The sequence below is a fragment of the Alosa sapidissima genome, chromosome 4 (genome assembly GCF_018492685.1).
Source record: "Alosa sapidissima isolate fAloSap1 chromosome 4, fAloSap1.pri, whole genome shotgun sequence".
NCBI classification, from domain to species: Eukaryota; Metazoa; Chordata; class Actinopteri; order Clupeiformes; family Clupeidae; genus Alosa; species Alosa sapidissima.
The window spans coordinates 15,407,915-15,420,488 of NC_055960.1; the positions used below are offsets into that span (position 1 = coordinate 15,407,915).

At 41.2% G+C, this 12,574-nt stretch overlaps 1 protein-coding gene across 1 annotated transcript in view; it reads left to right on the forward strand.

Moving 5' to 3' along the window:
- Nucleotides 1-3,780: 3,780 nt before the first annotated feature.
- LOC121706993 (E3 SUMO-protein ligase ZBED1-like) overlaps nucleotides 3,781-12,574 on the forward strand; it is a 9,105-nt gene continuing 311 nt past the window's right edge. The window contains exons 1-4 of the mRNA XM_042089187.1: nucleotides 3,781-4,140; nucleotides 5,114-6,150; nucleotides 6,349-6,665; nucleotides 6,837-6,956. Coding sequence (XP_041945121.1) covers nucleotides 3,901-4,140; nucleotides 5,114-6,150; nucleotides 6,349-6,665; nucleotides 6,837-6,956 — 1,714 coding nt within the window. The 5' untranslated portion in view covers nucleotides 3,781-3,900. The remainder of the gene's footprint in view (nucleotides 4,141-5,113; nucleotides 6,151-6,348; nucleotides 6,666-6,836; nucleotides 6,957-12,574) is intronic.

A 12,574-nucleotide genomic window follows, 5' to 3' on the forward strand; every position in this document is an offset into this window, starting at 1 on the left:
TGTAAATGCCAATATTGAAATGCAAAATGGAGTTGTTAATGTAAACCATTATCGTTATTTTTTATCGTATGCTCTCCCACTAGTCTCACTAGCCCATTTGTTTTTTCATGGAAACGGTTGCTATGCTTTCATGCCCCTCATTGGCTAATTCGATGAGAACGTTTTAGAAACAATACAGACAACAGCATACGATTGGTTTGGCTTTCGCCTTAGGAAGCTGGGACGTAGGCATTCACAGCAGCAGTAAGTCAGTGTGATCAGCGACGAACGAAAGTACAAACAAGAACTGGAAAGGCGAACCAGTTCAGGTCGTTCATTTTAAAGACCCGTTCGAACGAACTAGTTTGTTCGCAACCGACCCACCTCTAGTGATGGCCCCTGTGAGGACACTTTCAATTGTGCCCCGGTAGAAGGCACAGAGAACATTGGGGCCCATACCAAATTTCCTAAGAACACCTAAGGTGGAACAGGCGTTGCTAGGCCTTCCCCACTATTCCTGTAGTGTGTAGGTCCCAGGTGAGGTTATCCTCACCCTTTCCACAGCATTCCCCTGAATCATCAGGGGAGCCAGTTCAGCTCTCTTCCTCTTCCTAAAGTCCACCACCAGCTCTTTTGTTTTTGACACATTTGGTGACAAGTTGTTTTCCTGACACCATTGCACCAGATTCTCCACTTCCTCCCTGTACAGCAACTCGTTGTCACCTCTAATCAGGCCCACTACCGTGGTGTTGTCAGCGAACTTGATAATGAGGTTTGACGGGTGTGATGGTGTGCAGTCATATATGTACAGTGAGTAAAGAAGAGGGCTGAGCACACAGCCTTGGGGCGCTCCGGTAATCAGGGTTAGGGGAGTGGAGGTGATGGACCCCATCCTAACCACCTGATGGCGGTTACTTAGGAAGTCCAGGATGAGATTGCAGAGGTCAGATGGAAAACCAAGGCTGCTGAGTTTTGTGACCAGTCTAGAGGGGATTATTGTGTTGAATGCTGAGCTACAGTCAATGAGAAGCATTCTGACATATGAGTTGTCATTTTCCAGATGCATGAGTGTGTTGTGGAGTACTGTGGATATAGCATCCTCTGTGGATCTATTTTCTCGATAAGCAAACTGATCCACCAATCATTTAGACACGTGATTTTGCTCTTCTTGGGAATTGGCACTATTGCAGAAGATTTAAAGTAAGAAATACAGAGAGAGACAGACAACGGTTGAAATATCCACAAACACATCTGCAAGTTACGATGCGCATGTTCTGATCACCCGGCCAGGAATCCCAATCCCAGTAGCTTTCCAGATGTTCACTTGTTCAAACACACGTCGCACTTCACCCTCTGTGATGTGGAATGTCCTTGGTGTGTTATTGGCAGTGTTGCCACTGCTAGAGGGACTACTCTGGGGGGTCGTGTTGGGGGTTTCAAACCGGGTATAAAAAAGATTCAGCTCATCTGGCAGTGTAGGCGAGACAACAGTTGTACAGCTAGGTCTTGCCTTGAGTTCCGATATGGAATGTATACCCTGCCATACTCTGTGTTTTCACTCAGCTGTCTCTCAATTTTTTCCGTATATTGCCTCTTTGCCTGCTTAATTGCCTTGCAAACACATACCAAACATGGTCACTATTCCATCTTGATTGCTTGAAGATAATTACTACAACTATGAATCTAACATTATTTACTAGAGCAAGTAAGTTGAGGAATTATGTCCTTATATTATTTGGTTCTGCTAATTCTTTGCATGGACATGTTGAATCCCTTGAACACAACTGTATTGCACAGCAACATGTTAGACAAACAAAGATTAGCTAGCTGTCTGTTTCTGCGCTAGGAGCAAATGTATTTCCCCAGCCAATGTTAACAATCATGATCAGGGGAAAACACTGTGAGAGAGATCATCAGATGTCACTATTTGTCCCAACCTCTGTTGAGCAACAACCAATCATCAGTGTGTAGAAAGTTCACAAAATTCACAAGTGTTAAAAAAAGATGTTATTTTTACAGTGAGTTTAGTTCGCCTGATTGGTTGATGGAGATTCAGTGAGCCAATGTTGCTTGACTTGACTTGACCTGACTTGAGAGGAGTACTTCTCTCTCTCTCTCTCTCTCTCTGAGAGGAAATTTCAAAATAGATGACAGGTCTCTCTGACTTCTGCAGAGGAACAAAGAAAAGGCTGACACTATGATGGTTCATTTCTCTGCACACCAGCGTTGACATGATCTAATGGAACATTAAGCCAAGTCAAGTGACATTTATTTATTTATAGCATGTTTAAAGCAAGATGATGGAATTGATGACAGTATGTACAGCAGTATATAAGGATCAAGCTAAATGCAAGACTTGAGAATAATGATCCTACTTAAGTCAAAATAATATAAGATAAAATAAATGAATGAATAAATAAATAAATGAATCAAGTGTGTTAGTGATAGTTTTCTCAAGATAGACCCACTTAAACTTCTCTGATTCTGGCGCTTGCAATGACTTTAAAGGAACGGCAACTTTATGGGAAATTAGGTTTGCAGTCCACATATCTTCTCTGTGGGTGCAATAACCCAGTCCGACACAATTAACCTAGCTTATCAGAATTCATTGGAAGTGGGTTAGACCTGTTAGCTACCCTTTAGCTAAAAGGGAGCTAGGCTAACTGGTGTAACCCACTTTGTTTTTATTTTGTCATCTAGCCTATGGTCACAGTTTTTCTGTAAATGTTTCACGTCATATTACTATTATATTGCATGCATATCCTTTTACCAAAAAACAATCACACACCAGGCTAGACAGATGCAGTAAAATGTACACTATACATCCAAGGCATCCGTCATGGGTGGGAGAGAGACACAACACAACATTTCCCACAACACAGGCCACATTCACACAAAACCAACTGTTATATTTGTCTTGCCGCTTTCACACCTTTAACGACACTGGTAAAAAAACGTGCGTCCACACGTAGAGGAACCGACAGAAGCGGTGCCGAGGCCTCACATTAATTTGCGATGAAGAGACAAACATTTCAAAAGCAGTCGCATGAGATAAGCACACTATGGGAAATTCAGTCTCAATTCAACGGTAAAACTAAATATAGCCCAAAGCCGTGGCCCACTGGTTTTGGGCAGCCGTGGCCCACTGGTTAGCACTCTGGACTTGTAACCGGAGGGTTGGCGGTTCGAGCCCCGACCAGTGGGCCGCGGCTGAAGTGCCCTTGAGCAAGGCACCTAACCCCTCACTGCTCCCCGAGCGCCGCTGTTAAAGCAGGCAGCTCACTGCGCCGGGATTAGTGTGTGCTTCACCTCACTGTGTGTTCACTGTGTGCAGTGTGTTTCACTAATTCACCGATTGGGTTAAATGCAGAGACCAAATTTCCCTCACGGGATCAAAAAAGTATATATACTATACTATACTATACTAGCTGTAAGCAGCAATGAGGGCGCCAAGCAGAATAGGCCAGAGTAGCCACGGCGACAAGATTGAACTCAGCAGATTCCTGCCATCAACACTTTCAACAACTTTCACATCAAAACATAATTGATTTTGTAGGGCTGAAACAGGGTATTGCCACTGCCTCCGCCAGCCAGCCCCCCACCTAATCACCCCCAGAGGTGGAAAGTAACGAAATACATTTACTCAAGTTACTGTATTGAGTAGGTTTTTTGTGTATTTTGTATTTTTCAAGTAGTTTTTAAAATCGGTAATTTAAATTTTACTTGATTACGTTTTGAGTGAAGTATTGTATTTCGCTACATTACAAATCCCATCCGTTACTGAGTAAAAAAAAAAAAACTTTGACTAAGGAAAACCTAAAGGAAGACAAAAAATCGCGCCCGGAACCACTAGTGAGTGACGTGATCATGTAGATCTAGGCTACCAGGCGCCAAGTCTTTCTGTAGGAGATTGGGAACGAGATGGAGGTGGATCAGGAGAGCGACGACGGTTCAGAGAACGTTTCACTAGAAATGCTAGCTGAAACATTGAATTCTGCTGCCCAAAACGACGAAAATCCTTGGCCACATTTGAAAGACTGCTTTTCATTTAAATTCAAGAGGGCCAACAGTATCATCATGCAATGCCAGATGTGTCTGCCAAAGGTGACTGAACTGGCAGCATTCAATAACTCCACATCTAATCTGCGGAAGCATGTTTTGGTAAGTATTTGTGCATTGGTACTTCAAACAAAGTTTTCATGACTAATAGCAAATTGCCAATTAGCAAAACAACCTGTTTCGTGGCATTGCTAATTTTGTCTAGCACTAGCAACCCGTAGGACAGAGTCGTAGGCTATGTAGGACACTGGCTAAATTAATTCACATACTTCTAATTAGCTCATACGGGTGTGTAGAAGGTAGTCTGTAGGTTGCTAGTCTGAGCTGTGAACATGAGCCTCGGTTGAACAAATAGGCTGGGGCCCACCGAAATATTTTTTTTTAGAGAATTGTAGTATGAGGCACTTTGCCTGCTGTGACATTGATAATTGTCAGGTTAGCATTCTAGTCACTTGGCACTTACAGTTTCTAAGAGCAGAATGTAGTCAATGTTCTTTTAGGCAAATCCTTCCACTCGGCAGCCATAATGCAACGCATTTTGGGCGCCAGAGAATGTCTAAAAAGAAAGGTTTTGGCAAGAAAAACAACTGCGTGAGATGTGTAAAACCTTTCTTTTTAGTAAACTCTGTACACAGAGAATGTTCTCAATGATTCAGTTCATGTTTAGAGACCCTGGTGATGCTTCGAGTAAAGTTTCATGTTGTGTTGAGCTTTCTTAGTGTTTTAAAAATAGCACTACCATTCAAAAGGCCATTTGACTTGAAAGGACTATGGTCAATCTTAAAAGTGGCGCTTCCGTCCTTGATGCTTTTATACGAATGTTTGACTTGGGTACATTCACATAAAGACCCTAGGTTGCATTTTGGCGAGAGTTACGCTTTAAACTGTTTTAACGGTTATTTTTATTTGTTCAGGAATCTCTGTTAGCAAGTAGTGTTCTTTATGAAATGTCATAGATAAAATGTAATGACTATAGAAATAGAAAACTTTTATCTATCAATGTTTTAATTTTGGTCTGTTGTAATGAACACTACATTGATTGATGTACTGATGAAAGCCTTTTCTTTCTTCACAGAGGAAACATCCATCTAAGATGACGGCTTTTAATCATGCAAAGAGGGGCCATCAAACCCCAAATCCACAAGCACCAAAACCAAGCAAGCAAGCGAAAATATCAGATGCAATGTCAGTGGGAGGCAACCGCCGTGTGACACAGGGAAAGATCGACAAGCTCATTATTAAGTTAATTTGCGAGGGTCTTCATGCATTTTCTTTAGTTGAACAACCTGCTTTTAAAGAGCTAGTAGTGACACTCAATCCCCACATCAAGGTCATTTCCAGACCCACAGTCCGGACTAGAATAGAGGGATCTGCTAATCAAATGAGGAAAAATATGATATTGGAACTTAGTGAAGTCAGCTATGTTGCCACCACCACAGATTGTTGGACAGCGCACCAGCAAAGTTTCATTGGGGTAACAGCTCATTGGATAGATGAGGGAACCTTAGAGAGGAGATCCGCTGCACTGGCATGCAAGAGACTAAAAGGGTCCCACACCTTTGATGTCGTTGCAGGTGCACTTGATGAAATACACTGTCAATATCGAATAAGGGGGAAAGTGGTAAGAACCACCACAGATAGTGGCTCGAACTTCATTAAAGCATTTAGTGTGTTTGGTGAGCAGAGCCAGTCTGAGGATGAAGAATCCGACCAAGATTCTTCTGAGGAGGCCCATGTCAACTACCTAGACACCTGCAGCATCCTGGAGAAAGACAATGGTTTAGAGTACCAGCTTCCCACACACCAAAGGTGTGCATGCCACTTGTTAAACTTAGTTGCCACAACAGATGCTGACATGGCAGAAAAGAAGAACGATACATACAAGAGGCTATCACGTGCAGCCTTTGGGAAATGCCAAGCCATGTGGAACAAGACGGGTCGTTCATACATGGCAGCAGAAGTTGTGGAAGATAATTGCCAGCTCCAGCTCATTCGGCCAAATCAAACACGGTGGAATTCAACGTTCATGGCCGTGGAGAGAATCATACGGATCATACAAGAGAAAGGGGAGGAGGCAATCAGGAATGTTTGTGAAGAATTCAAATTGAAAATGTAAGTTTTAATTAGCATTACATCAGTATGAAATGTTTATAACAAATGACAAATTAATGACAGCTGAAAAACGGTGCATGAAGCTACCTTGTATATTTCCGTATTTTCCAGTTGTATGGAATTGTTCAATTAGATTTCCATTTCAAACTTTTCCTGCTTTATATGCAACCAATTGTATGTTCTTGATCTGTTATACAGGTTGAGTCAAGCAGAAATTGCTTTCCTAACCGAGTATTGCTCAGTGATGAAACCTTTGGTAAAGGCCTTAAACATTCTTCAGTCGGAGACCAACACACACTTAGGGTGGCTTCTTCCAGTGATCTTTCAACTGCAAGCAAAACTCAGAAGGCAAGAGACATCCTCCAAGTTGTGTCTACCACTCATCAGAGCCATTCAGGATGGTGTCCAAAAGCGTTTTGGTGAGATGATGGAGGACCCCGAACTGATTGCTGCAGCAATACTTTTACCTAAGTTCAAAACCACCTGGACAGAGAGGCCTGATATAATTGAAACAGGTATGATATGACGATATAATATCATACTGTGATATTTAATTGTTTATTGCAGGTGGTTCCACGCAGGTGGTGATTATTTTGCTATTTGTGGTACTCTCTGCATTATGATGCACTCTCGGTAGACTAATCAAAGCTTAATTGTCCTAAATATTGTTGTTTGTCACTCAAAAGGTCTGGACTATGTCAGACAACACCTTGACCAGATGGCAGTGGCTGGGGTGGAGCAAGTTGGACAACAATCATCAGATGAAGATGATTTCTTCTCCTCAATGAAGTCCAAAAAGTCAGAAGGTACAGGGGAGTTAGAGGGGTACCTAGCCTGTGCCTCAGACAATATGGATCTGCTGAACTCATTTTCAAATATAAGAAAACTCTCTCTGAAACTCAACACGGGCCTTCCTGCCTCAGCTGCCTGTGAGCGGCTTTTCAGTTGTGCCGGGTTACTGTTCACTGCAAAGCGAGCAAGGATGAGCACAACAAACTTTGAAAATCAACTGCTGCTCAAACTTAACAAGAAGTTTGTAGACTAACCCTCTTAAAGGAGAAATCCGACGAGTTTTCACATAGATTTCCGTTTTCCGAGGTCACGAGTACTGCTGCTGGTACGAAAACAACCGGTTTTACCTAGCTTGAGTTGCTACGGCCAGCAGCTAACGCAGCCTGGCAGCTACAGCGCTACACTCTGGGTGTATGAACATGATGGAGGCTCATGAACATGCCCCTAGAGTGTAGCACTGTAGATGCCTGGTTGTGTTAGCTGCTGGCTGTAACAACTCGTGCTAGGTAAAACCAATTGTTTTCAGGGTTTTTTTTTTCCGTACCGGCAGTACTCTGTGACCTCGAGAAACAGATCTATGTGAAAACTCACTGGATTTCTCCTTTAAGGTGGACATATATACAATGGGGGAGTGTCATTTCTATTTTTTTAGTTAGAAGTTTATTTGACGTTATCTTTAGACATTAAACGCCCAGCCTGCCATCAGAGTGTTGCGCTATTCTGCTTTTATTTTTCTGAAATGTCCCTGACATTGAGATTTTAGTTCTATTTTGGTCATTTATGGAGTCAAAACACGTGATTTAGCCTTGATTTGCATTATAACTGTTTATGTTAAAAGAAGGATGGCCCTTTGAATGAACAATTCATGGCAATTCCACTTTCAATTGATGTTTGAAAACATTTTATGGGATGTTCTGCACAAAAATGGCACATTATACATTTATAAGGGTCTTAAATGTCATGTGTGGCCTGTTTTATGTTATTGCATTTGTATAGTGCTTATTAATAACTGTTGTTAATGTTTGAAGAAAAGAAGGATGGCCCTCAGAACCAACAATTTATGGCACTTTTACTTTCAATTGATTGTTTGAAAACGTTTTATGGGATGGTCTGAACTAAAATTGCACATTATACCTTTCTAAGGGTCTTAAATGGCATGTGTGACATGTTTTATGTTATTGTATTTGTATACATTTTTCTTTAAGTAAAAACAAAATAGGTTTGGATTTCCAGTATGACCCCCCTTGTCCTATTTTCACTAAATGGGAGAGATTTTATTTTGGTAATTTCTGGAGTCAAATACTTGATTGGGCCTTGATTTGTTTATTAATAACTGTTGTTTATGTTTAGAAGAAAAGAAGGATGTCCCCCAGAACCAACAATTTATGGCACTTTCAATTGATTGTTTGAAAAGGTTTTATGGGATGGTCTGGGTCTTAAATGTCATGTGTGTTGTTGTCATTACATGTGTATACATTTGTATAGATTTTTCTTTAATTAAAAACTAAATAGTTTTGGATTTATGACCCGTTGTCCTATTTTCACTACATGGGAGAGATCCCCTGCCCCGTTCAACAATTTTTCTTTTTTTTAAAAAAATGTAACTAAGTAACTTTTACTTAAAATACATTTTAAATTAGCTACTTATTACTTTTACTTGAGTAATTTTTCAGATGGGTAATTTTACTTGTACTTGAGTAATATTTCGTCCAAGTATTGGTACTTTTACTTGAGTATGATATTTTAGTACTTTTTCCACCTCTGATCACCCCTGCCCGTCCTGCCCCGCCCCGCCCTTGCACGCACGCATTAATGAACTGGATGGAACATGTTGTCATCAGTTTCACATCAAAAAATAAAAGATTGATAAAACACATCAGCAACTACAGAACAAAATGCAATATTGCTAATTGCAGCACCCCCTACAGGTCAAAGGTCACCAAAGTTTTTGAGCGTCCTCAATGGGGTCATGAATCCATGAAGTAAGTTTGGTTATGATACATGGCAGGGTTGCTGAGATGAGCTCACTTCCTGTTTGGCGGCTTCGCCACCAATTTCGATTTGCTGTTACGGGCGAATGCTTTTGTCAATTGTTCCAGAAAGCAATATATTGATAGGTTATGGTCTGAAGATGGTCTCTGCCAATTTTGGTGAGGATCAGCTGAAATCTGTGACCTGCAAAAACTTTTTTATGTTTTTGATTAAATCCAATATGACGGCCGAATCAATTACGATGACATCACAAGTTGGCTTGGGTCGGCCTAAGGACCTCCAACAGTATTACCAGACATCACTAGTGCGTTTTAATTCTAAGCACAACAGCAGCTACAGGCCAAAAAGCATGTTTCTAAATTACAGTGCCCCCTAGAGGTCAAAGGTCACCAACTTTCTTGAGTGTCCTCCTGATGGGGTCATAAGTCCACCTACCAAGTTTGGTTTTGATAACTGCAAGGGTTGCTGAGATATGAGCTCACTTCCTGTTTGGCGGCTTCGCCGCAAATTTCGATTGGCTGTTACGGGAGAACGGTAATAGTTCCGAAGACGAAAAGCACGAGTTGAATGAGGCTTGGTCTGAAGATGATCTGTGTCAAATTTGGTGGGAATCAGAGAAAATATGTGACCCCTGATACCTTTTAAGTGTTTTTGATGAAATCCAAAATGGCGGAAAATCCATCATGGCGGAAATTGACGTCATAGGATGCGTTGAACTCGGCTTGGTCTAAGGATTCGAACAATACCTCATTTTGACAATCGGGCATACGGGTCAAAAGTTACGTGCGTGAACGCACGTCCAACTTTGGCCTGTTGGTGGCGCTAGAGAACTCAAGGTGCCGGCATGAAACTTGGTTCAATTAATTATTGGACTGTCCCCAATCAGTGTGCCAAATTTCACAACTTTTGACCAGACGGTTCTATGGGCTGCCATAGACTTCCATGACTTCCACATGGCAAAAGCTAACCGGCGTTTAAAAAAAAAAAAAAAAAAATCTTTGGAACCTGGTTTCAAAAAAGATCAGTTACGGCCTCCTAAAATACCAGGGTCATGTGGACGCAAGGCCTAACCGATTAAAAAACCTTGTTAAAAAAAACAGCGTTGTGTGGACGGGCCCACAGTTTCCCAAGCCAGTTGACTGTAGCCAGTGGAATGGGTCAAAGGTCAAAAGCCAGAGGTGAAAGCCTCTCATCAACATGTTTTGCTGTTGGTGCATTGGCTCTCCCCTCCCCCATGGTCTGCTCCAGGTGGGCACTGTATTTCACTGAGAATGAAACCTCCCTCCTCTCCAGTTGTCACATTGAAAAGAGTACAGAAAACCCAACCAGACACAGTATTTGTGTATTTCTTTGAGTTTGAAAGAAACAGAAAGTGTGAGGGACTGTCGTTCATAACGTTCATAAGGAGAATTCTAAGAAACATGTGAAAGAAACATGCCAAACATCAGCAGAGGATGTAACAATAATTCTAGGACTGTCATTTAGGGATGGACAATCAGTCACTGGCCACTGCAGCACTGGAGAGACTGCTATCATTCGGAGTTCCTCTTTGGCCTGTTTACTTGTTCGTTTTTCTTGTTTCTTGAGGAGGCCCACTGTGAATTGGAAAGGTTTTTTTTTAGACTTTTTAGAGGGAGCATTTTGGGTCTTATGCAATTCTGCTGTTAACGAACACAAACAAACTAACAAACAAAATAATCATTTTTTGGAGAAAAACTCACAAATGTTTCTCATTTGTACAAGGTTACACAATATGCAACTTTATTTAGGAGTTTAGTTTTTATTTTGTCATCTAAATAATTCCTAATTTTGCTTTTCAGAAGGTTCTGTGACAGCAAAATGTGCACTAAGATAAACAGGGCCACCCAGTTAACCATGATTATCTTTGTTAATACCTCCTCTAGACACATTATGAGTAGCATTTTGTATCCTCTGTGTTGGACAGATAACACACACCACAATATCAGCCTATTTTGATGTAATTATTTTGCACACAAATAGAGTGTTGTGATGTTTACTTTTACACATGTCTCAGTGTAACAACGTTGTTTGTGTGGAACCACAACTTCTCAGATAAAGAGCATCGTCAGCTGTATTTTTTTTGTGTTGTTTGTTTGCTGGATGCGGTTTTAACAAACTCACTTCCTATGTCGCTGTTTCTTTCTCCTTTTGTTTTTTTCTGCAGTAGTTGGTCCAGTAGTTGTTACTTTTTTGTTGCAGTAGTTGGTCCAGTAGTTGTTACTTTTTTGTTGCTTGCAGACCCTGTTGCTGTAACCTTAGTTTGGAAAGCTCCTGATGTGTGTGTGTGTGTGTGTGTGTGTGTGTGTGTGTGTGTGTGTGTGTGTGTGTGTGTGTGTGTGTGTGAGTGTGTGTGCAGGGATGTAGTGGAGGCTAAATGCAAGTAATCACAGTTTATCCACCTCTGAAATTTCAGAAATAAAGTTTATCAACCTCTTATTAGAGTTTATCTACCTCTCATAATAGTTTATTCACCAATTGCAACTTTTAATATTCAAAAATCACACTGTATTATCCACATTCACAATATGTACACTCTAGGAACCATTTAATATCACTGATATTGTTATACACATTGGACAATAACCTCCACCATCATCAAACATGTTCTGAAAAATCTGATACCGCACAACACAATCCACCTCACAGAATTCATAGTTTACCCACCTCTTATTTTACCACTACATCCCTATGTGTATGTATGTGAGAGAGGGAGGGAGAGAGAGAGAGAGAGAGAGAGAGAGAGAGAGAGAGAGAGAGAGAGAGAGAGAGAGAGATGAAGGTGAAGATAGAGAAGGAGAGAAGAAAGTAACTGAGAGAGAAAGATAGAGAGAGGGAAAGAAAGAAGGAAAGAAAGAAAAAAGAGAATGATGGTGATGGCTTTTTTGCAAATGGCTAGCTGTTTCACTGTTACTGGGGTGTGGACGTCTGTGTTTACAGTAAACACACGCAAGTGGAGTGGGGTGAATCACTGATCATGAGAGACACACACCCAGACAGTCTCCAGGATAGACTAGTTTCTACACACACACACACACACACACACACACACATGCAATCATATAGCCTCCATACAACACCCCCCCCCCACACACACACACACACACATACATGCAATCACATAACCTACATACAAACACACACACATACACAAATAGATGCATACACACAACACACACACACACACACACACACACATTTAACCAAACACACAGAAGTGCAAACAGGCACTGGATTACAGGAATGCATGGTTGAGACTGAACACGTCATCTGCTCAGTTCTATGGTAACGCACTCAGAAAGCCTTGTGTTTCCTCTCTCTTGTGTAAGTCCTTGGTTTTAGGGAAGAATCCCGTTCTCTAAAACAGTCCACCTCCCAGTAAATGTTTGTTCTCTTGTATGAGAGTGGTGTCCTTTTAATTTAATCTTCAATAGAAATCATATTAGACTTGGACACTTATTTTCCTGAATCTTGCATCAACAACACAGCAATATCTATAGGCATCATTGTGCTCAGGTATAAGAAAACATAACTGGGAATGAATTCTTGCAAAGGTATTGCAGGGAATATCATTTCAGTTCATTGTTGAGCAAAGCAGGTTTCTTGTGTCATTCATCTTCAC